Source organism: Sceloporus occidentalis, unplaced genomic scaffold, assembly GCF_023333645.1.
Source record: "Sceloporus occidentalis isolate IW3139 unplaced genomic scaffold, rSceOcc1.0.p SCAF_6, whole genome shotgun sequence".
NCBI lineage: Eukaryota > Metazoa > Chordata > Lepidosauria > Squamata > Phrynosomatidae > Sceloporus > Sceloporus occidentalis.
Genome location: NW_028316986.1, coordinates 95,374,216 through 95,400,470, shown reverse-complemented (window position 1 = coordinate 95,400,470; position 26,255 = coordinate 95,374,216). Strand labels below are relative to the sequence as shown.

The following is a 26,255-nucleotide window of genomic DNA, read 5'->3' as shown; positions in this document are numbered from 1 at the left end:
TTAACTTTGGAATGCTTTTGCTGCAGGCTATGCCAAAAAGGCATCAGGTGAGCAGCATTCTGACATCTATTTTCATTCTGCTTCAATGTAACAGCCACAAACTTTCTTCTCTCTTGAAAAAGTTCTATACTAAGTTAATTAAAGTTAGCTTGAAAACAAGCTGCTGAGACATCAATATGCCAACATGATGGATGTCAAATTCATGATGTGCCAGCATGCATCGTACAGAAGTGTGTATATGTGCCTTTAAGTCACTGTTGACTTATGTCAACTTCATGAATTTCAAAGGATTTTCATAGGCAAGGAATACTCAAGAGGTGATTTTGCCAGTTCATTCCTCTGAAATATAGCCTACACCACCTATATGCTATTGAACTTGTATGCTGAGAACATCATACAAAAAGCAGGATTGGACTCAGAAGAGGGAAGCATGAAAATAGGAGGAAGGAACATCAACAGATATACAGATGACACCACACTACTAGCAGAAACTATAACAGATATAGAAAGATGATTGAAGAAGGTCAAGGCAGAAAGTGCAAAGGCAAATTTACAGATGAACATCAAGAAAATAAAAATTAGGACCACAGACAATCTACATACTTTTAAAGTAAAACATAATTTTAAACAGACAATGAAAGATTGAAATAGTTGAAGATCTTCCATACTTGGGCTCAATCATAAATCAGAGTGGAGACTGCAGACAAGAAAACAGAAGAAGACAAGGACTTGGAAGGTCAGCTATGAAGGAACTAGATAACATTAAATATATCATTAAATGCCATCGTTAGGATTCTCCATACTATTGTAGTTTCCATTTCTATGTGTGGCTGTAAAAGTTGGGCAGTGAAGAAAGCTGATATGAAAAAAAATCAATTCGTTTGGGATGTGGTGCTGAAGAGTTCTGAAAATATCATGGACCACTGAAAAGACAAACAAATGGATCCTAGAACAGATCAGGCCCAAACTCTCCCTGGAAGCAAAGAGGACTAAACTGAGGTTATCACATTTTGGTCATTCCATGAGAAAAAAGGACTCACTAGAAAGGACTAAAATGCTTGGTAAAGTGGAGGGCAATAGGAAAAGAGGAAGACCACATTCCAGATGGAAAGACTCGATAAGAAAAGCCACGGCAATGAGTGTGCAGGAGCTGAGCAAGATGGTTGAGGATATAGTGACTTGAACGTCTCTCATACACAGGGTTGCCATGGGTTGAAGACAATTTGAAGGCAATTAACAACTGCAAGCTTATTTGTTGATGGTTTCCCATCCAAGGACTAACCAGGGCTGACTCTGTTTAGCTTCCAAGTTCATATAAGACCTGGTACCTTTAGGGTATTTAGGCTCTATACAGAAGTATATGGACCAATAGATTCAGTATTAAACAGTTTCCTGTGTTTCCAGTTGAATCAAATGCTCTTGTCAGGGACTGGTGTTGTTATGTGTATCATGTCCTGAAGAAACACAAAAAGGCCACTAGCATTTTCCACTGGCAGTTTAAGCACATTTCTCTTGGAACATATAGGGAGACTAAAGGTAGCCTTCTTACCAAATTGGCCTAAGGTTTTGGGATTTTTAAATACAGAATTATACGTACGACTGTGTGCGTGTGTAGTGCAAAACCTTGGGCCATTTTAGTATGAAAGCCACCTTTAGTCTCCCTATATGTTCCAAGAGGAATGTATTTAAACTGCCAGTGGAAATTGCCAGTTGCCTTTTTGTATTTCTTCAAGACATGATACACATGACAACACTAATTTCTGACAAGAGAACTGGACTCAACTAGGAACACAGGAAACTGCATAATACTGAGTCCTCTGGCTTATTTAGTCCAATATTGGCAACTTGAGCTGGAAATAGCTCTCCAGGGTTGTGGGCAGGATTTTCTTTGCTCTGTCTGGAGATGCTTGAAACTGAAGCAGTGATCTTCTGCATGCTGAGTTACAACCCCTTTAATGTGCTTTATTACTCTCAGCATGTGCTGTATGGAGTATCAACCAACAATGAAAATGTGCTGAGTTATTGCTACTTCTTTCATTGCAATAAAACTAAAGGCAAGGTGAAGACTGAACACTTACACTAAAGAATTTAAGAGACTGTGGGGGTTCTGCCCATGGCTTAGAACAAGGGTGTTGAATTGCTCTCAGCCTGAGGGCCAAATTCAACTTCAGAGAAGTATTCACAGGCCACATGTCCATGGTGGTTGGGGCCAAAGGCAAAAAGATGGGATCAAAAGTACCGTAGTAACATATTTTTATCTTAAGGCTGTTACTGCCAATAACTAAGCCTGGGAGAAACTCAATCAAAATGTTGTAAATCATCAAATCCATGATATCATGGGAAAGAGGATGCTGCCAATTGGGAAACCTCAGAGGCCAGACTTGGACTACAGAAGAGGCTGATTCTGGTCCTTATCACAGTACTCCATTGTTTTCACTCATTCTGTTTGAAAATGGCTTCTCCTGTACTCAGAAAGGTAGTGGAATATCCATGCACTCGTTCATGCCATCACTGTATTTGCATATCAGTGGTACTAGTTCCCATGTTTGCTTTTCGACCCTTGAAATATGACAATACCATTTACACTACCATATTTTAAAAAGAAGCCAACTGTGCAAGTCTGTAATGACAGTATTCTGGAACCATCTCTACATCAGGAAGACAAACACATATGCTACTTCCATTATTTACTTTTTCCTATGTTTTTTTCTATGAACCAACACTTGCCCGGTTCTGGTTTGGTTTATAACTTTTTATACTTTTTAATATATTTTTAAAATTTACTCGTTAAACTTTCCGTGGTTTCTCTCGGCATTAATCCTTAATAGCATTACATCAGAATTGCACTAATGAACCACTTACCTTATTTGTTTGTTTATTTTTAAAAAATAGAATAATGTTTAAATCAGAGAGGTCTTTGGTGAGTAAAAAGGCAGCAGGATGGAGAAAGGGATGAGATCTAGTCAGCTCAGCTTGCAGGATTTTTTTTAAAGACCTTCATCACACATCACACAACTTTAAATACATATTTAGCAACTTTAAATAAATATTTGATGCACTTTAAGGTTTAAATCTTGAATTAAGCCTTGGTGGTTCATGGTAACGGAATATATTTATTTTTATTTTATTTTTTACACTCTTTATTTATTATTTCAACATATCAATATATATAACAAAAAACATATTAAAACCTTTCTCTTCTTTCTCTTCTTTTTCTTCTTTCCTTCCCATTTTATTGTCCTTTGTGTGTTACTTGATACTTTTTTATTGTTTCTTGCAAAAAAAAGTTTTTACATTCCAATATTATTCAACATATCATAACATATATTTTATTTTAAAAAAAAATCTTACTTGTATCACAATGTATTCTCCCAATTATATTTATCATTTAACTTTGATCTTTTTTGAAATTATTCCTTCTTCTGGTTCACTTTTATATTTGTTCCAAATTCATCAACTTGTAGCATACCAAAATACAATTAAACCAGATTTCCATCCAAACCCCATCTCTTCTCCCAATACGTCACGATCTGTCTCCACTCCTTTTCTATATTATTCCTTTTCTTATCTTCCAAAATATATGAAAGTTTGTCAAGCTCTTTGATTTCATTAAGTTTTATCAGCCACTCCTCTATCTGTAACTCCTCCTCCGATTTCCAATTTTGTGCTATTATCTTTCTGGCAAGGGTAATCAAATATACTGTATTTTCTGGCGTATAAGACTACTTTTTAACCCAGGAAAATCATCTCAAAAGTCAGAGGTCGTCTTATACGCCGGGTGTCATCTTATAGGGCAGGTGCTGAAACTTCTGAGCCGGACTGGAGAATCTGCGGTCACCACATGTGGTGGGGGGAGCTCAAAAACAGTTGCGGCCACATCCCCACCGTATGTGACTATCGTATGAAAGTAGCTACCACTCTGATAGTCTTGGAGACAGGAAAGGCTGGGCAGGCAGGGAGAGCTGACCAATCCAAGCAGGCTTTGGATACAACAAGGTTTCCTGCTAAGTACCTGCACGCCATTTGAATTAAAATTACCATATCGAAATCAAATCTGATGTTTTTTAAATTTTTATTTGGTGTGCTTTGGAAGTGGGGTAGTCTTATACAGTGAGTATATCCCAAACTCTGTATTTTAACTGGAAAAGTTGGGGGTCGTCTTATACGCCCAGTCGTCTTATACACCGGAAAATACGGTAATATTATTCTCCATAATTCCTTCTCGTCATCAGTCTTCAAAAAACAGGTCATATTTAATAATATAATTCTGGTCTTTTCTTAAACTTTATATTAAATATCTGTTGGATTATTTTATGTATCTCGTTCCAAAACCTTTTAACTCTTTCACATTTCCACCACATGTGGATCATAGTGCCTCTTTCCTTATGACAATTCCAACATTTATCGGTTTCTAACTTAAACATTTTTTTCATCCTAACAGGGGTGTAATACCATCTATTACTAATCTTCAAAAAATTTTCTTTGAAGTCTTGGCTTCATGTGCTTGTTCTTTTCCACACTGTCTCCCAGGCTTCTAAGAGGATTTCATGACCTATATCTCTTGCCCAATCGATCATGTATTGTTTTACTGGCTCTTTTTCTAGTTCTCTTTCTCTAAATAGTTTATAATACAGTCTGTCCTCGCCTTACGCGGGGGATCCGTTCCGGATCCCTCCGCGTAAGGCGAATTCTGCCTATGCTCGAGCCCCATTGGAAACAATGGGGCTTGTGCGCGGCGGCGCGGGCGCGCGCGGGGCGCAACAGGCGCGCACGCCCATTCAATTGAATGGGACGCGCCGCCCCTTCCGCGCGCACCCCGCAGCTTGAGCGCGTATGCTCAAGGCCGCGTAAGGCGCGCCCGCGTATGGCGCTGGCGCGCTGTATTTACCAATTTTTCCCCCTCATCCGCTTTCATTATCAAACCATCTAATTCATTTGGTTTTATCTCAATTCCTGTAATCTTCATATCCTCATTGAATCTATGTCTTATTTGATAATAAGTGTACCAGTTTATTTCTTTTTTTCCTTTTATTAATTCCTCTTTAGGTTTTATGGAAATTTCTTGTTTTTTATTTATTTTTATTCATTCTCTATATTTTAGCCAACATTTTCCTGAATCCCACCTATTGACAAAGGCCTCCTGAGTTGATACCCATCCTGGTATTTTATAATAAAATTTCATCTTTACAGCTTTCCAAGTTTCTGACAAAGCTGTGCGTTTCGGGTTATTATTGAAGTCTTCATTCATAGCAGCTTTATTGTACCATAAGTACGCGTGCCACCCGAATCTTAAGCCTGGTCCTTCTAAATTTAATGTTAGTTTATTATTCAGTTTAATCCAGTCTTGTAACCATATCATATTACATGCCCATCTGTATAGCATTAAGTCCGGCATCGCACATCCCCCTCTCTCTTTCGTTTCCTTTAAGATGTTCCATTTAATTCTAGCTTTACCTCCTTTCCAAATAAATTTTTTTACTTCTTTATTCCAATCTTCTATAATCCTTGATGTTATGTTAATTGGTAAATTAATGAATAGAAACAATATCTTAGGGAGTATGGTCATTTTTATTGCAGCTATTTTACCAAGAATAAATAAGTTTAGTTTAGACCATCTACCCATTTCTGAACGTATATTGTTCCACATTATTTTATAATTGTTATCAAAAAGGTTCATATTATTATTGGACAACCAAATTCCCAAATATTTCACTTTGTTTTCTACCTTACAACCTGTTTTTTGCCTCAGTATCTCTTTTTCCTGTTTAGTCAAATTTTTAGTTATCATCACAGATTTCCCTTTATTGATCTTAAATCCTGAGAGCCTTCCAAACCAATTTAAGTCACTCATTAAATGTTCTATATTGTTTACCGGGTCCTCCAATATTACACCCAAGTCATCTGCATAAGCTCTCACCTTCACTTCTTCCCCTTTTATATTAAGTCCCTTTATCCTTGGGTTACTTCTAATTTTATTTAACAGAAACTCTAACACAACAATGAACAACAATGGCGATAACAGGCAACCTTGTCTCGTCCCTCTCAGTATATGAAATTCCTTCGTTAATTCACCATTGATTTTAAACAGGCTGTCTGTAACAAAATATATTTAAACGGAGTCCATTATAAAGAAAAGGTTAAGAACTTCCAACATAAACTGCTAAACGCCTATCTTCTGTACTATGGGGAAAATACGATATATGGAGTGTATAACACTTTCAAAAATGAAATGTATTGAATCGAACTTGAGTGACTTTAATTGCACAGGGTTTATGACTTGTTTCAAGTAATATATTTACCTTATTTTGTTAACTGGACATTAAAAAGAAGCAGGGCCTCAAAACAGCTAACAGACAAATGTCTAATACCCTTGTCACAATAATACTGTAAAAATGAACAAAACCACTCAATCCTTTCAGTCTAAATACAAATTAACTGCCTACTTTTCAATGCCAGTGGAAACACTACTGCTGTTACTTGAGAGCAGGGCTGGGCAACAGCGAACACAACAGGGGGCATTTTCCCTTCCTGCACTCACCTGGTGGGCCAGAGCAGCACATTTCAGCATGGCCAAAGTGACATGATGTCACTTCTGGCCACCTTCTTGGCCAATTTTCAACCAATTGGTGGGTCTGTTTTGGGAAGGTATGAGGTGTTGGAGGGGTAGAGAAGCAAACTAATGCTTTTTTTTTGGGGGGGGGGGGTGAGGAGTTTTGGGGTTAAAAAAAACTTCCCAAAAAACAAGCTTTTAAAAATTGAGCAGAATCTGAGGGCTTTGAGGTGCTTCCAGTGGATCCCAATGATCACACTTTGGGGTCCCAAGGAATCACACTTTGCCCATCCCTGTTTAGAGGGTCATGTTATCTAGCATCAATGGCTGTCCTTGTTTTTTCAGCATTTTCTTTTCTTTTTTTTTAAAGTTTACTACTGATTTGGTAGTCCATATTAAACCTACAATTATGAAAACAAGGGCTGTGACTCTATAGTTGCACAGAGGTTTGCTTGTTAAGAGGTAATTTTATATTGAGGACAAGAACAAGGACCAGTTCAATACTAGGAATTTATTCAGAAATCTACAGCTTTTGATTAATGTTCACACTGTCATCTATACATGTCTGCTCTCATTAAATTCATTCTGCTCAATGGGGCTTGCTCCCAGGTAAGTGGGTATAGGATAGTTGTCTAAATAGCTTTCTTTTAAGCTCTGATTTCTTTCCCATTAACTGAATTGCATATGAAGGAAAATGATCATCTTTAACGATATGGGAAGCCTATCATGCATAACATCCTCTCTGTAAAGAGTCTCATTTTTCTGAATGGCCTGAAAGATAAAAGAAAGTTTAAAAACAAAATAAAAGAATTAGAATATGCTGAAGGAAGATCATATAACTTTGGAAATCTGGGTAATAAATCAAATACATCACTGCCACACTTGTAATTTGTCACTTGTTTCTGGAATATTGATAGCACGCTCAGCACCCAATCTCAGAACAGAATAATTTCAATTTTTTATTATTGCTTTTCTGCAGCACTGAGGTTTTTGGAATGTCTTCCTTTGAGGCATAAATGTTTCAGAAATTTAAAGAGTGCATGGAAAATCGATTTTCGTCATCACTTGCCTGAGGGCTGGACAGTGCTCTGACAGCATTCAGATCAGATCCTGAGCAAAACGTATTTTCTGTACCATGGACAATAAGCCCTTTCCCATCCTTCCAGTTTTCCAGTTCAACAATTCGCTGCTGTAGTTCTATCATCATCGTTCCTGCCATGAAAGAGAAAGAACAGCCAAGGGATATATTTAGTGTGCAGCTTTATATTAAGCCTCACATGATAAAAGAGGCAGCTATGCTACTGGCACCTATCCTTTCTAAAAAATCTAACATTTCTCAAAGGGAGCAAAGAAATGGTGCCCCTCCACATGTTTTTCCCTTGCAACTTCTAGAATAGCCAAAGGTGAAGGATTAGGGAAGCTGCCGTCCAGAAATAGCTGGAGGGCCTCAGGAAATCACCCCTGCCTAATGGCAAGCAGGCTGGAAAGGCAAAAATGTTTCTCTCCCAGGCAAACAAAATTGTTGCAAACATCCTTGTCTCCTGCGGTTTTTAGGAACAGGTGACACTTTTCTTCTTCCCACCAACAGGTGACCTTTTTCAACTATTTGACTATGAAAAACTGACAGTTCTAAGAGCATGACAAATACCAACGGTGGATTAAAACATCTAATTAAAATTCATATTGTGTGAGATGAGGAATTCCTATAAACTTGACTCTCCCTTGTCTGTTTCTCCTCCCAAGTACTTTGGTGGAGGAGGAGGGGAGAAGGGAAAAGGAAAACAAAATGGGAGCAAGCTATTCATTCCTTTCCTCATCTATAAAACAGGTACAGCTTTCTCAGTAAACCTCAAGGTTCTCTGACATTAATAGCAGTAGTTATCGCATACCACAGTTTACTACTTTCTACTATTTACTACTTATTGCTATCCAAAATTTACTGTGCTCACTAGCAGCTGGGAGGGGGTGATGCTGTGATGTGCTCCCTTCATATTTTTATTTCATGCCTTGTTTACCTTGCAGATAGTCTGTTCTGATAATACTGGATATCTTGAATACTGAATAATAGTATTCTTTGTGATGTAAATCAGTAAAGCATACTGCCAAAACACTGAGGTGATACAAAATACAATGGATTGTATCCAATTAAGTCCTCCTGCCTATGGAATGGAATTTTTAAAAGCTGGATGGTCATCATCTTTTTTTAAAAAAATTAATGATATAAAGTGCCTCAGAACAAGCAGGCAGATCTAAAGCACAAAGTGGAAAAAACTAGGGCATATGGCTGAGGCTCACTGAACCATTTTGACAAATAACTTTTTCAAGGTCTAAAGTATCTTCTGTTATGGGACTACCTGTGAAGCACAAGACTCATTTAATACCTCTATATTTAATAGCAAAATCTTGTCACTGCTAATGATACTAATAAGAGATTGTTTTTGTCTTTGCATATACTACTAAGAGGACACAACTCGATTAACAATTTTTAATACCTGTAAACGCATTCATAAACCTTGGGTTGTTTAGTGTGAGTATCCCAATGCCATCATCTTCTTTAGAAAGGTCAACAGATCCACCACTGAACTGCTGGAGTTTAGCTTTTATTTTATCCTCCTGAAAACCATGGGTCTGGTTATAGAGGGTCATTGTCCTTTGCTGCAACAGCTTGCCATTTGTAATTCGATGGAAACACTTCCATAATAAGATTGTCATTTCTGGAAAGGAACACATGAGAAAAGTGCCTTTTGCATTACGTTCTTGAAACCTCCCTCAAGACCAAACTGCTCTGCTTTGCTATAGACCAATCCTCTAATTCAACTTAATAGCAAAGCCACAAAGACTATGTAGATAACTGTACACAGTTATAAGGAAAGAGATGGAGCTGTTAGGGAAGGCATACTGTTCATTATATAGTATACAATGTTTACCTCTGTCTCATAATCTGGGGATAACCTAAACAAGAACTCCTCTACCAAGCATATAAATTGGGGTGGGCAATTTTTGATGCACTGCCCTTTCAAAAGCATTCAGAATCACATCTTCCATTATTACCACCACTGATCCAGTCGCTACTGAAAGTTGGTGCAGCTAGCTGATACCACAAGCCATAATAAGCAAGTCACAAAAGACAAGAAACTAATGCAATACAGAATGACATTTTTCTATCTCTTCTGTCAATTTAGTCATTGCATACCATGATTTGGCTCAAGTGCACAGAAAAGAAGAGAGACTGCAGTATTTCTGACATATTAAATCTGAAAAACACAGCACCAATGAGAAGGCATACGTCCACTTTCAAACTGAAAAGAGTTTTTCTGATTTTTATTCTCTTCCTTCCATCCAAGATATTAGCATTTAATTCATAAGGAAGTTATTAATTCATCGCATGCCTGACATTTGATTTGATTAACTGGGTAATATATTAGCCAATTAACATTTCTATAAAGCCTCCTTGACTGTTTAGTTTTGTTCCACATTAGAGATACCAAGCATATTTTGAAGTTCTCGCTCTAGTTTATTGATTGAACATAAATTTACTTTTCAACTTGTCATTGAAAAGGCTCCCAAGATGGCTTACAAATATAACAAACAAGACAGTTCACAAGAAGAAACGGGATTGGGAAGCAGGAAGATAAAAGGCAAATCCAAGCACTAATTTTTTGGCTACAAGGTTCAACAAACAGCAAGTCCAGTTGGCCATAGAGCTGGATTTCAGCCCAATGGAAAAGCTACTACTTCCTCTCCATGGCGGGGAGAGGCAGTAGATGGAGGAATTTGCAAAAGACCTCTGTATGGAATTGGGACTGGCACAGTGAAAGGGTGTCTGACTGCAGCTGCCTCTTTCTCCAAGGGCATAAGAAGTGGTAGCAGGAGGGATGAGGGCTCTTGGCAAAGACTGCACAACCTTTGAAAAAATCTACTAGGCCTTTTCAGACATCCACTAAATGTAACTTATTCCTCTGGTAATTGCATTGTTAGTGTTCTCTCCCCAACTCTGTGCTCTCTGTATGTGTCTTGCACAACTCCCATGGTTCCTTGATAGCACAGCCAACAGGTTGAAGAAGGCTGCTTTGGAGAGCTGCTAAAAAGTTGGCGATTCAAAAATGATTCCAACTTAATGATCTTTGTCGGTTTATTATGTTTATTATTGGGGAGGGGTTATTGTTTTTAGGAATTGTGGGTACAATACAAGTTTTAAATTTTTTACTTTTTAAAGGAAAATGTGTTAGCCACCATTAATTTCTTTGGGGAAGTGGGCCAGGAAGATACATATTTTCAATGAATCAACCAAACAACCAATTGACAACCAATCCCAAGTCTTATCAGGGAAAACTGAAGAAGCTGAATATGGCCCAGTACAGACGGGACTATTGGGTGCCCTCATCACGCGCTAGGGGTTGGCTGAGGGCGCTCCGCCCACACATGCCTCAACCCGAGCATGTGACGAGGGCATAACAATGGTGGCGCCCTGTACAGATGGGCACTGCCATTGTTACATGCAGATGCACAGCGCCCGCACATCACAGTACCATTATGATGTCACGAGTGCGCCATTGGTGCACTGCGGCATCATAATCGCACTGCAAGTAAAACCTGCTTTTTGCGGGTTCTTTTTGCTCCACAGGGAAGTCCCGTGGTCTGGGGGCTGCGGATTCCCCGTGGAGCAAAACTACGTGCCGACAGACCGACTTTTTTGGGCAGTCTGTACCAGGTGCATGTTTAGCCTGGAAAAGAGGCATTTAAGTGCAATATAATTACCACCTTGAAGTAAATATAGGGCTGTTTGTTGTGGCTCGTGTGCTGTGCCCATAACCCTTGTTGGGACCTATGGAAATGACGCGCAGTGTCCACCACGACCACCTGTAGAGTTCAACCACGTCAACAGGACGCCAAGAAGAAGGGATCTGTGAAGATGTCTTCAACTAATAATGACTCTTACAAGTCTTCACTCTAAACGAGGGCTTTAATCTTTCTTTGCAGTATTTACAACATAGATATACACAGTGTATTGGACATCCGTCTCTAATACACACTATTTACACCAACCAACAATAACACAACCTCTGAGGCAGCCACATTAACACACAACCATCTCACTGCCTCTCAGTAACAGACACAGCCCACTCTCGGGCACCAACTGTCTCTCAGTGACAGTTGAGAACAGACAGTTGACAGTTGCATCAACATTCCGATGATGCCCTGTTTGAATGCTGACACATTAGCTGCCACTGGAACTGTAAATTATCTGCACAACCGCTCCCCCTAGTGGCCACACCAATGTCATTTCCTGACACTGTTGGTATGGATCAGGAGCAATTTTTTCTTGTCCAAAGAGCAGAACCTGATTAAAAAGAAAATATTATAAAAGAGATTTTCACAGAGCCCCCTCAGGTCATAAGGTTTTCAAGAGTAAAAGAGAGAGTCTTAGAAGGTGTTAGATTCTCCTTCATGGAAGATATTCAGCAGAGTTGGATTTAAGCATTTATCTGGAATGCTGCAGCAGAGGATTTCCTGCAGTAAAAGAGGACAAACTTGGAAGAGCAACTCTGAACCTTCTGTGTGTGTTTTAAGTTTTTTCTCACTGTTGTTTCATTTATTGTTTCCTGTTTTAAAACACGTTTATTGATTGAAAGCTGCCCTGAAAAGATCTTTTAAATAAATAAATAATGGTCAGTGTAGAACTTCATAAATAAATGAACACCAAAAACATAGAAATATGTTTTGAGGTTTGTTATATAGATAAAATTCAGCATTCCTTCAGGTTATGCCCCCAGCATAAAGTGAGGCTTACTACCAGAGGCAAGCAGCCCAAAGCCCTCCTTCTTGGACTCTAAAGACCATCAATCCAGCACACATGGCAATCAGTGAGGGATGATGGGAGCCAGAATCCAAGAACATCTGAAAGGCCACATTTTCCTTGTCCCTGCTCTATATCTTCCTTCCCTACTATTTCATATGTTGTTAAACAGTGTTGGATCCCAGCCACAACAAAGCGCTACAACAAAAGAGGATAGATGGAAGACGCATGCTAGAGCTGTGCGAGATGGGAGAGGAACTCTTTATTACAGAAATATGAAATCTTGACTGATGTTTCCCCCTCAGAACGGAATCACAGCTACGGTGCTTTGTATAATGAAGTGTATATCTCTCTGTTTCACAGCTTTACTTCCTGAATTAACATCATAAAATATCTGAGTGCTAGAAGTTACCTCACACAGGACAGAGGCAGCCTAGCTCTCAAAGGGAGTTCCTTGGAAACAGAAATTTTATTGCCTGGCTTTTACTGCTATTGTTCTCAGACCCCTTAAGGCCAAGAAGGGTTATGGCCTCTGCCTGCATCAACCTGCATTAAACACCAACTTAAGCAAACTTCTCAAACAGGATCAGTGTTGCCAACAACCCTCGAAGATATTCCCTGGAATGTTTTACCAAAGTCCCTGGAATTCCCCAATATTTATTATTATTATTATTATTATTATTATTATTCAGTCAAAATCCCTGGAAATACGTTAATTAAATTCCCTGGATTCTGAGGAATTCACCAGAAATTGGCAACACTGAACAAGATGCAGGCCCACCATGACTGCATCACCATCACTTTGCTCTTTATTTTTCATATCTTTGTATGACAAAGAAGCCAGTGAACTAGCACAATGTATTTTGTGATTTGCCTTGTGACTGGCCCAATAAAGGCATCACCATGTGTTGTACTTTGGATTTTACTTCGCCATCTCATCCTACCCTGAAAATGTTTTTTTTAATTGTCATTCATAGCAACTGCATTAAAATCTAGCAAAACTATGACTTTACATTCTCTATGGTAGTATAGAAAACACAAACCCTCCACTTCTAGACAAACAAACACTAAACTGTAATTTGTTTCATTCAGCTTAATCTCCAAACAACACATGTTTTGCCTAAGCTAAATAAGAAGAAAAAGGGGAATGTAGAGAGTATTCATTACCAAAATTGCATCTGAGCTCTTTACTGTATTGCTTTACTGCTAACTTGCATATTTCCCATGCCTAGTTTCCTCTCATTTTTTTAGTCACTGCAAGTTTGGAGATTCTCTCTCTTTCACTTTATTGTAAATGAAAGGTTTTCCAATCTATACAGATATACTGTAATGTATTTTGCCCCTTTTATCCAACATAGAAGTTCTGCCTTCACCAACCAGGTCTACAGCTCTTACCACAACCCTTGGGGTGGAAGAAGATACAGACTCACACATCAAGAAGGAATGGTTTTTGTAGACTATGAACTTTTTAAACAGAGAGAGAGAGCAGGGTGCTTCTAAAATAAGACTTTTATTTTACATGGAATTTTACCAGGGGTCCAGACAATTTTTTTCTACATTTAGTCTCCAGTGATTTCTCTCCATTTTTTTTTAACCAGAAGAAGAAAATCCATTAAAGAGCGAAAGCTGGAACAGCTGCACACTGCTTCAGTAGCTAGCACTTGGAGTTTTCTGTCTAGCTTTAGGGGCAAAACATGCCATCAAGAGACTTGCAGTTCTATTATACACAAAGAAATAAATTTCATTCAGTTCAATGGAGCCAACATCTTAGTAATTACAGGATTACAGTCTCAGATTTTGTTCATATGATGGTGGTTAAAAGCTCATGTTAAAAGCACAAAAGAAAACCAAAAGCAGTGTGTCTCTCTCTCCCTCTCCCTCACACACACACCTGTTTGTGAACATACAGTCACCCCTATTTGCATCAGTATTATTACATAAATGTGCAAAGTCCTTCAGTTAAATACAATTTTCCTTTTTATCCATTAACATGTATTTCTAATATTTATAAATAACTTTTTTACTATGGAGCATTCTTTTAACTTTTTTTCAAAAGTAGGTATAAGATGGAGTAGATGAACCACAATGGTTGATTCATACTCTTGGCAAAGACTGCATAACGTTTGAAAAATCTATAACTGTCTATTATCCCCTCTGTTGTAAACCGCTCGGATTCCCAGTGATTGGGCGGTATATAAATAAAACCTATTATTATTATTATTATTATTCTCCCCCTCATTCTGCCCCTAGCCCACAGCAATTAATCTGAGGGGGGGATCTATTATTATTATTATTATTATTAGCAACATCTCAGCAGAATTTAACCAGCAATACTGCACACTGTCTTTCCTTTACAACTACAATCGTACCTATAAAATTAATATTGAATTTATCAGAAAAGCTTGAAATAGTTGACAAACAATACATTGAAAAGCAAAGCACACACAGGATGACTTAAAATCAATAAAATTCAAAAACAGGTGCTAAATTGACAAGAGATATTTTACCTAACTTAACCTTTATACCAAATTAGAAAAAAACCAGTAAGGCCTTAGACCATTTCAAAAAGGTTGCTCCAGTTACAACCTTGGGTAGATTTTCAAATGCTTTTTTTAATTATAATTGTGTTGGGGTTTTTTTGTTTTTTGTTTTGTTTTTTGTTTTGTTTTTTGTTTTGGTTTTTTAACTTGATATATGGCCAAATGCTGCTATATAGGATGGTGGATGAAGAACTGACGTCCAAGAGCTGAAATCCTATGAAAGTAACCAGCAGTGTAGACTACTTAATTTGAAACAATTTGTAACAAAATCAGTCTTGCCAGGAATTTCCTATCACTGGGAGCTGTTACCTATACTACCAGTAGTTATAAAGGGTAAGATAAAAGTAGTTTCCATCTGTACCAGGTGAACAGCCTGAGATGCACATTTTTTAATTACAGATCAGCTTTATGGCAAACAATAAAAGATTTTATTGCCCTGCATTATGTAGGGGTCATACCAGCAAGAGCAGTCAAGTAATTCTGCTATAAAACAAAAGCTCTCACTGTGGCAGAACTTTTCTCCCTCCTCCTTGTACCTCCCAAATGTACAGTCAGAAAAAGGGCACATTTTGAGGTGCAAAAAGGTTTTAGAAAATTTTCACAGAATTTTGTTTTGACCCTTGGAGGGTGCTCTCTGCACCATCAGAAATCATTTGGGGGCATTGTGGACAGAAGTTTTTTTCTTGTTCCAAAATATATTTTGACCTCTGGGGAGCCCTTGAGGTTGGATGTGGCTCATTGCATTTTGCTTACCCCTGGTCTAAGCATCAGGAAAACAAAGGAGGAAATGCAGTTGAATATAAAGCCAATGATAATAGGTTGCTGTTCTTACTGTTGCATGCCTTCAAGTCATTTCCAACTTATGGCAACCTGAAGATGAACCTATAATGGGGTTTTCCTGGCAAGATTTGTTCAGAGGAGGTTTGCTATTGCCTTCTTCTCAGGCTGAGAGAGTGTGACCTACCCAAGGTCACACAGTGAGTTTCCATGGCTGAGTGGGGATTTGATCCCTCATCTCCAGAGTTGTAGTCCAATACTCAAACCACTACACTAGGCTAGCTCCCCAAATCCTGCTAAATCTACACTTTAAGAATGGGTGGAAAGTGCTCATAGCAACACTTTAAACCACTTTTAGAGAAATTTCCAGACTAATAAAATACCCACTTGTTTTATTATTGTAATGGGGAGAGTTGGCACTTTCTGATATTTCTCTGGGTAAAGCACTGTACACTGCACAAAATATTAGCTATGATTTCTAAAGTTAAGAAATAAAATAGTTAGTAGCCATATCATCTTTGGGTAGTTACTGAGATGACAAAGGGCCAGATGACATTCCTGCATGGCAGGGGCTTGGACTAGATGACCCTTGAGGTCTCTTCCAACTCTATGATTCTATGACACAGGACGACTCTCCATATATTTTCATTATAATTTCTAATGGCAGTCACAGATGACCACCTAATACATTGCACCAATCAGATACGTTACACCCATACAAAGAGATCCTCTTATCTCCTTTTCGAACTAGGCAGTCTTGTATGAAGATGAAAATTATTTCAGCTATCACTGACACATTTGACCTACTAGTTTCTGCAGTGGCAGAAACCATGGGCATATCCCTCTTACAAGTATGGAGCCCAAGTACTGTCCTGTGATTACTGTAGTTTTACAGGGGCAAATGCTTGCATAGCTACTCTTGTGCCGTAGGCATGAAAGAAATGTGCACGTTTTGTATGCAAGGTGGGAAGGAAGTGATACCTGTATTTTCAGTGGCAGCTTCTGTCCTTTGCTAAACTGAGCTTTCAAGCACATTGTTTCCTACAGTACATGGAGAAATCTTGTAGCACCTTTGAGACTAACTGAAAGAAAGAAATTGGCAAAATTAACTTTTGTAGACTTCAGTCTACTTCCTCAGATGCATTGTTTCCTACAGATATTCTACTGCATGTGCACAAGACTGGAACCAGTTGCTGCCTCGCTGAACCTGCCCCTTGCCCATTCCCTCAATGTACAGAGAATGTCTGTTCTGTAAGGTATATTTCATCTTCTACCAATGTCCACACTGATTTCTGATTTAATTTTTATTAAATTTCTTTTTACCATCCTGATATCTTCTGCTAAAGGCATCTTTATCTTCTGTATCTTCTGCTAAAGGCCCATTTATACACATAAACACATAGCACCAGTCTTTAAAAGGTTGTCCAGAAGTTGATTTCTATGGAGGCAACCATATTGGTGGAGGTCATACTCCTTCCCAGTCCTGCAAGTAGGCTGGCGGGTTCTGAGAATTAAAGCCCTCCACAATAACTTTTTCAGGCTCTGCTTCTATCTTGCTATATGACCCAACATCCTGTTAGTGACATAAAGAAACACAAGTCTATTGTACGTCTGCATATATTTATTTTTGGTAATTGCAGTAGATGGCATTCTCTTCCACCCTCTGAAATGATCAAAGTTCCCAAGGGCTCATGGTGTTTTGTTTTTGTTTTTATGTGATGATAGCTCTCAAATTACCATTCCATGACATGGCTGGGGTGGAGATGGAAAAGTGTCTGGCAGTGCCTCGAAGCCAGAGGCAGAACAATGACATCATTCACCAAGATCCCAGAATCTCTTAGTGAAAGATGCCATTGGTCTTCACCAGGCTATGGGGCATGGCCATACTCTTCTCTGATCCTCTGCCCATACTTTCCACCAGCCTCAGAATAGCAATTCAGGGGATTTATTGCAGAGAAACCTTATGTCCTGGGGGTGGTGTGCGGGGAGCCACAGCAGAGTTACACCTGTAGATCTTTTATATTATTCTGGAAATATAAGCTTTTGTCCCACGGAATCAGAGAAGCCAGTCACCTCAGGTCTTGGTGCATCTGAGCTTTTAAACCAGAGGTGGGCAACATGATGAACCACAACAAGGTCTGTAGTCACCAGGAGAGGGAATGGAGACTTTGTCCCTCCCTCGGAGTGTAGTGGAGTCTCCTTTCTTGGAGGTCTTTAAGCAGAGGCTGGATGGCCATCTGTCGGGGATGCTTTGATTTGGATTTCCTGCATGGCAGGGGGTTGGACTGGATGGCCCTTGCGGTCTCTTCCAACTCTACGATTCTATGATTCTATGAAATAGCCCTCTGACCTCCCTTCTAAGAGCAGGGACAAACTAGTCATTGGTTACACTGCGCTGAGCCTGCTGCATAAGCACACACTATTTATTTCCTGTTGCTTGTTGCGGAATATATTTATTTTTAACAAACTAAAGCTATTGTGACTATTTAATACTGAATGTACATGTACTCCCACCTCACCTACTTTTAATTAATTACACAGAACATCACAGCTTAAAATTTCTGAGGTGTTTTGACTACAACTCCCCATCATGCAGCAAATGGTAAGGGATTGGTGGAGCTGTAAAGCAACATTTACATAGTCACATACTCCCCTACGTGATCTAGAGGGACAGAAAAAGATCCACAAGATGGCAACCTAGAATCTTTTGTCACGTCATGAGCCATGCAAGACAATCATGGCATCAGTGCTGCCAAAAACTTCATCTCCTATCTCCTACATATTCTCAGGCCACAGCATTAACAGAGCATTTTTCTTGAAACCAGGACAAAATTGACATTTACCAGTATATTAAAACGATGGAACGGTCTGGAAATATATTTTAAAAAGTACTGTCCTATTTAAAACAGTACGTATAAGATTAGCCTAACTATAAGTGACCGAGCTTCCTTTTGGGGAAAAAAATGTTGGCACAGTGATTAAATGCTGATACTGCAGCCACAAGGTTTTGAGTTCGATCCCAGGGCTCAGCCTTCCATCCTTTTGTAGTTTGGTAAAATGAGTACCTAGCTTGTTGGGGGCAATTGACTTACAAAGTGTAAACCACTTAAGAGAGTGCATAGTTCACTATGAAGTAGTATAGAAATCTAAATGCTATTGCTAATCATGTCCCCCATGCATGTGGCCATTTGGCTTGTTTTCATATTTAGTTTTTATTGTCAACATGCGTGGGAGGGGTTCAGTGTGTGGTTGCAAGGGAAGATGCAAATTACAGAGGAAAGAAGACAAAGAAAAGGACGGAATTAGCACATGGACAAACAGCTCACATAATGAGCCAACAGAGACCATATAATGGATTGAAATTGAGTATAAGTCTGTATAAGCTCCTAATTATACTCAAATTTCACTATTTTTGCTTGTAAATGTAGCAGGATATCTCAAAGGTGAAACAGATGCTTCTCTTGAAAAAATAAAAATAAATTCTTATAGTTATTGACTTTCTGGTTCCCAAATACATTTTAAATGTACATCAAAGCAGATTGATCAAATCTTTATCAAAGCACCTCTCTTCAAATGATCTCCATTTTATAGTTAACATCGATTGGCTACTCAAAATGAAACAGCACAAGTGATATAGGTAAATAATTATTTTGTACCGAGGTTTCGAAAAAATATATAATTAAAGTTTTAAAAACAATATTAGTCTTAGTTTTTCCAAAAAAGAAAAAAAAGGAACAGTCAAAGTGCCACAGCTACCATGCATACTGCTCTTGCATTAAACTGTTAAATTGTCTTCTGCTTTCATGAACATAGAGATAATAACATTACAAGAGAAAAAAAAGAATTTAAATATTTAAATATTTCTTTATTACAAAGTGAAATCTTCCAACATAGAAAAACACAAAGCAAATGTCTCTCTCTCTCTCTCTGACACACATGTACACACATACACACACTCCATGAGTCCCATAATACAGACCTGAGCAAAAGCAGCTTTTCTAACCAGGTGACTGTCTTACACTATACCTGTCACCTCCATGCTACTTTTTTCCAAACTAAGATCATATACCTTTGAGTGCATCTTTAAATTACAAACTTAGATCTTGAAAAATAAAACCACTGGGCTTTTTTTCTTCAGTTCTTCCCCTCCTCCCCCTCTGCCGACTATTTAGTATTTTCAAAATCTCTTGCCAGTCACCACTGCTAACATGACAACTAAACTTATCAAGCTGGACTTTCTAAGATCATTCACACTGCCTGGCATAGAGGTAGCAAATGTACAGCCCTCCAGATGCTGCTGGAGGGCTGTTCCCATCTGCCCCAGCTAGCATAGCAAAGGGTGAGAGATGATGGGAATTGGAGTCTGACAACATCTTGGGAGCTTCCACACTGCTTGATTGCACACTTCTCATGATCTTAGAAAAAGCTGTTTCTTGAAGATAAAGTAACTCATACCAAGCCAGAAAACAATTTTTAGTTACATATTTGTTCTTGCATAGTTCATTGAACTGCTGCTATGAATAACAAACGGCCTTATCCAAATCTCATGGAGGGAAGTTGTAATTTGTTCTGCTTTAAAACATAATTTTTACCTAGACAGGTGTGTCAAACCTCCACCCCAGTATTTACAAATGTGGCTGCATTTCAAGCTGTGATGATTTACAAGGAGCAAACAGACATTCATAGCATTGCAAATTTGGAAATAATCAATGATATATGCATTAAACATTGGAAATAATCAATGATATATGCATTAAACTGGTAGTCAGTTTGGCAATAAAATTTACAATTAGAATCTTTTTTTGCTTAACAGTCTTTAGAATTCAGCTCACACCCCACACTGACATTTCACTGTCAACTCTTTATATGTTAAGCTTTAGGGAGATAAATTTGGGTAGCAGCCTCAGGATATGCTTGAAGAAAATCTTTTTTCCATTCCATCAACTTTAATTACTTTAAAACTAATCAATAAGAGAACAAGAAGTTAACAGATCACCAGTGAAGCAACAGAAAGCAGATGTCACGTTAGGAAGTAATAGCATCAATACTTACTCCCAAGTAACATTCCACATAAACATACACATATAGAATGAAAGAAAAAAAGAGGCTACCAAATATTTCTTCATTTAAATTAAGGAATAGGTGCCAACTCTCCTTATTCCCAGTATATCATAGCTCTACAGAACACAATGAAAGGGACCTCAAAGCTATCTAATCCACAACCTTCAATCCTCCAGATCTCCAAACATACAAACTGTAGTGCTCACCACAAAGAGCAGGTGACCAGAAGAAAACAGTTCACAGAGCAAATATCTACAGATCACTAGCAGTACAAACATATGTGTGTTTACTTAGAATGTTTACTTAAAATAAAAGTCAAGAAAGAGTCAAGGAAACCAGTATGACATAGTGGTTTGAGTTGGACAACAGCTCTAAAGACCAGGGTCTGAATCCCCATTCAGGCATGGAAGCACACTTCAGCAAATCATACTCTTTCACCCTCAGAGGAAGGCAAAGGCAAACTTTCTCTGAACATATAAACCCAGTAATGGGTTCACCTTTGTTGTTGTTGATTGCTGCCTTTGAGTTGACTCATGGTGACTTTGTGAATGAGGCACTTCCAAGCCCCCCTGTCCTCAACTGCTCTGCTCAGGTCCTGTAGGCTCTCAGACATGAATTCCTTGATTGAGTCTATCCATGTAGTATGTGGTCTTCCTGTTTCTACTACTCCCTACCTTTCCTACCTCATTGTCTTTTCTAGTAAGTTATGTCTTCTCATGATGTGTCCAAAGTATGACAGCCTCAATTTAGTCATCCTGGTTTCCAGGGAGAGTTCAGACTTGATCTCTTCTAGGATCCATGTTTTATTTTTTTGGCCATCCACGGTACCCTCAGCACGCTTTGCTAGCACCACATTTCAAATGTGTTGCTTTTCTATTAGCTTTCTTCACTGTCCAGAAATTACATCCATACATGGAGATAGACAATACAATGGCTTGGACTACCTAATTTTGGTGTTCAGTTTCATATCTTTGCACTTTAACATCTTGTTTGGTTCTTTCATAGCTACCCTTGCCAATCCTAGTCTTCTTCTGATTTCTTGACTGCAGTTGAGCCAAGTTATGGGAAATCCTTAACTATTTCAATTTCTTTGTCATCTGGATTGAATTTTTGTAACTCCTCTGTGGTCATTATTTTTGTTTTCCTAATGTTCAGCTGTAGACATGCCTTGATACTTTCCTCTCTGACTTTCTTTAGTAATTGTTTCATGTGTTTGATTTTTTCTGCTAGTGGTGTGGTATCATTTTTGATCCTTAGTGCTTATTCCTTTCCTGAATCCTGTTAGCATCTCTGCAATGTCTCATTCTGTATATGACAAGCGTCTTTGCTGCAGAATTTTTAGCATGATTTTGCTTGCATGGGAGATTAATGCAATGGTCCTGTAGTTGCTGAACTCTTTTTGTCTTCTTTTGGGGGGGATACAAATGTATAATGATCGTTTCCAATCTTTGAGCCATTGTTCTGTTTTTCATATTTGTTGCAGGTTTTAGTTAGTCCTCATAAACTGAAAACAACATGAAAGCACACAAAAACAAGCAACACAGAAAGTTAACTAGACTTCATCAAACAGTCTTAGGGTTGCTATCTAAACTCAAGAAACATAATCTATGAGACCCTGTAATATAATCAGTCCACTCTCACAAAATTTAATAGGCAGGGACACTCCAAAGTACATTAAAAATTCTACCTGAAAACTGAAGTGCTCCAAAACATTCCACAGTATCCAAAGCCCTGTCAGGATCTTACTGAGAGTGCTGAAGAAGGGTAAGAGTTGTGTCTTCCTCCCAACTTTCAATTCCAGTTGTGTTCCCAACCATTCCAAAAGTCAAATCTCAGTACTGCCCAATTCTCCCCTGCTCCAAAAAATGTACGCAAAACAAAGGGAACTACACAAGCTACAGAGCTGATGTAACTCCCTGCTATGATAGGGGCTGTGCAGACAGCCGCGGCCCTGATCTGGCCATATGCTGCACAACACACGACACAGCCCTGATCTAGTCTTTCCAGGGTGCAAAAAGGAGCTGCAAAAAACTGGCTCCTTTTTGCACCCTGGAAAGGGTGCGATAGCCACAGTGTTGCGGCTTTGCAGTGCTCCTTCAGTGCTGCATCTTACGGATGCAGTGCCAGAGGAGCACTGTGATGCCACACACTGTGCAGTGTCACACTGCCCTGGAGGCAGAGCCAGGACATGCATCGTGTAGATGCTATGCCCCGACTCCACCCCCAACTCTTCCCAAACTGCCAGTCTGCACAGTCACTTAGATATCTAGATTGCAAACAAAATGATCTGGAATCTCCGGATCCAAACTTCCTATCTCCCCACTGATCTGCTTTCCTTTTGCTGTTCCAGGTGTCAGAATACTCCCTCCAAGGATGAACCTTTCTCTCTGCTATCTGTGACTGGAGTGGGTGGGTAAGACATCAGACTGTACAGTGAGGGCCGTAGCAACTATCTCCAAACCTTATAGGTCTTTCAGATCCTGAAACTCTATTTGAAGTCTATACAAACTCTATAACAATTTTGTTATGATTTCACTTTAACTGGCATGGCAACATCCTATGTAATAATGAGATTGGTAGTTTTGAGAGGGGTATTACTGCCTCACCAAAGTGGAATCATAGTGGTATAACTGTGGAAAGGCCTCACTGCAACACAGAAAACTGCTGTGGGGGCGAAGACTTTCAGGAATGAGAAAGAATAAAAGCCTTCAAATGCTTATTTTGCATCAAAGCAAATCGCCTCTGAGCAAAACACCATTCCCTGTCAGCTGGATGCTGCACACGTGCGACCAGCACATATATGTCATCGAAAGCTCTTTATGGACAGCGTTGTATAGGTTGAGTCTCCCATATCAGGCATTCCAAAATCATCCAAAAACAAAAATGTTTTTCTTGGGTGGCTGAGATAGGGCACCTTTGCTTTCAGATGCTTCAGTGTACACAAACTTTGTTTCATGCACAAAATTATTTTAAAATATTGTAGACAATTAACTTTAGGCTATGTATATAGCCTATAATTTTGTGGGTAGACTTGAGTCCCATCTCCAAAATGTACATATATGCAAACACGGTCAGCTTTCCTTATCCATGCATTTTTTTTATCCACAGATTCAAGTATCCACAGCTTCTAAATATTTTTAAAATACAGAAATTCCCAAAAGCAAACCTTGATTTCTGCCATTTTATATAAAGGACACCATTTTACTATCTAGTGTGTATACTGGGACTTCAGCATCCACAGATTTGGGTATCCACTGGAATCAAACCCCAGTGGATACCAAGGGCTCACTGTGCAGGTATTCCAAAATAAATAAAACAAACAAATAAACAAAAAAAAAGTCCAAAACATTTCTGGGCCCAAGCATTTTAATACTATAACAACGTTTATTTATAACACCCTTTCTACCAAATCAGAACATATACAGTGAAATTAGGACATACTGTATTAAATAGGAAACAAATGATAAAGCACTACATATAAAATGCCTACAAAAAAGGGAACCATCCCCTGGTGAAAGGCAAGAGCATAATCTGTCCTGGAAGGACTGACCCCCTTCTATTCTCTCATCCATTCAGCCTTTAGTGTGAACACAAACAGTGATGCTTGCTGGAATTTTGTAAGTTCTTTGGCACTGCTTTCCTGTGCTTCATTCAAAGATCAGTGATGGCGAAACTATGGCATGAGTGCCAGAGGTGGTGCTCAGAGCCTTTTCTGTGGGCACATACTCGGTCACCCCAGCACAGAATTTGCCAGAGTTTGTTACTAGAAATCCAGATGGACATGGCACTTTGAGATGAACAGTGGGTTCTGGGTTGCAGTTTGGGCACTCTAAAACATTTGCCATCACTGCTTTAGATGCTTTGTCACATGCCGCTACGTTTTACCCTCAACTTATCCATGAGTCAGATCAAATCCATAATTTTGGCCCTAAAACCTGCCCTCGACTTATACATGAGGCCAACTTATAGTTGAGTATATATAGTAATTAGTAATGCCTATTCCAGAAACAAACCAGCTTGATGTAATGGTTTAAGTGTTGGTCTATGACTCTGGAGAGCAGGGTTCGATTCCAGCTTGGCTGTGTAAACCAACTGGGCGATCTGGGGCAAGTCACACTCTCTCAGCCTCAGAGGATAACAATGGCAAACCCCCTCTGAACAAATCTTGCCAAGAAAACCCATGATAGGTTTGCCTTAGGGTCTCCATAGGTGGGAAACGACTTGAAGGTACACAATACACACAGTACACTGGGAGACTAGGGTTCGAATCCCGGCTCAGCCATGGAAACCCACTGAGAGACCTTGGGCAAGTTGCACTCTCTCAGCCTCAGAGGAAGGCACAATGGCCACGGCAAATCCCCTCTGAAGCAAGTTGCTGAGAAAACCCCTTGACAGGGTTTGCCATAACTCAGTAAGCGACTTGCAGGCACACAATAACAACAACAACAACAACTTCCAGAAATAATACAGAAGACAAAGCAAAAAGATTAGCAGAAGCCAAGAAAGAAAAAACAAACAAAATGAAAAGGGGGGATTTAAATTACAGGACAGTGGAGACGAATCCAACTTATATATTGACAACACCCGCAAGGGAAAACTGTGACAGCTGTGACTGCATCCGCACCAAAGGGATAATCCAGTTTGACACCGCTTTAACTGCCACAGCTCCATGCTGTGGAACTGTGGGGCTTGCAGTCAGTTCTCACAAAACTAATAATAATAATAATAATAATAATAATAATAATAATAATAATATGTTTATTTATATCCTGCCTCTCCCTACGGATCGAGGTGGGTTACAACAGCACAAAAATAACAATAAAATACATACTATATGTATAACACCAACCCCCTCCCTACCTTAAAAATGAGGCAGAAATAAAAAACAGCAGAAATATAAAATGATATGTAATATAAATGTACGTATATTGTAACTATAATATTATAATTATATAACAGCAATATACAATTAAAATGAGTGGAGATAAGGTATCTCTGAGGCGACTAGAGATCTTTTGGGGCAGACAGGAGCCCTCCATGTCAGTGGAAGGGAGGCTAATCTGCAGGAAAGGCCTCTATCACAGGGTTCCCTGGAAGCACTGAGAGGCACGGCAGTTAAAGCGGCGTCAGAGCGGGTTTATTCCTGCAGTGCGGATGCAGCCAGCCACGTTTCCCAAAGGAGGAGGAGGAAGGGGCGGCTGTGAGGCTGGCACCGGGGGCAAGGGAGCCAAACGGCCTGACTAACCTGAGCCCTCTCTCCCCCCAAAGAGCAGCCTCTCTCTGCCAGTGTTACAAGGAATGCCTTCCCCAGGAAACCGTGGCTCAGAGGAGGAGGCCCTGCCCTGAAACCCAGGCTGCATCCACACTGGAGGAAATAACCCCGTTTGGCAGCGCTTTAACTTTTTGTCTGGCGCAAGGCTATGGCATTCTGGGAGTTGTGTGTGTGTGCCTCTTGGCTGCTCTGGGAGAAAGTGGAAGAGAGGGGCTTCAGGACAGAAGGGAAGCCACAGACACGCCTCACTTCCCTCAG

General features: G+C 39.3%; 1 protein-coding gene across 3 annotated transcripts in view; it reads right to left on the bottom strand.

Annotated features, from left to right (window-relative positions):
- ECHDC1 (ethylmalonyl-CoA decarboxylase 1) overlaps positions 1-26,052 on the bottom strand; it is a 48,934-nt gene extending 22,882 nt beyond the window's left edge. The window contains exons 1-3 of one of the 3 annotated variants that reach the window (XM_089530424.1): positions 25,971-26,052; positions 9,043-9,264; positions 7,620-7,762 (exon numbers count right to left, since the gene is read on the bottom strand). In XM_089530424.1, coding sequence (XP_089386550.1) covers positions 7,620-7,762; positions 9,043-9,262 — 363 coding nt within the window. In that variant the 5' untranslated portion in view covers positions 9,263-9,264; positions 25,971-26,052. Of the gene's footprint in view, positions 1-7,619; positions 7,763-9,042; positions 9,265-11,311; positions 11,687-25,970 lie in introns of those variants that run through there. The other 2 variants (XM_089530425.1, XM_089530426.1) reach the window with 2 other exon arrangements.
- Positions 26,053-26,255: the final 203 nt, after the last annotated feature.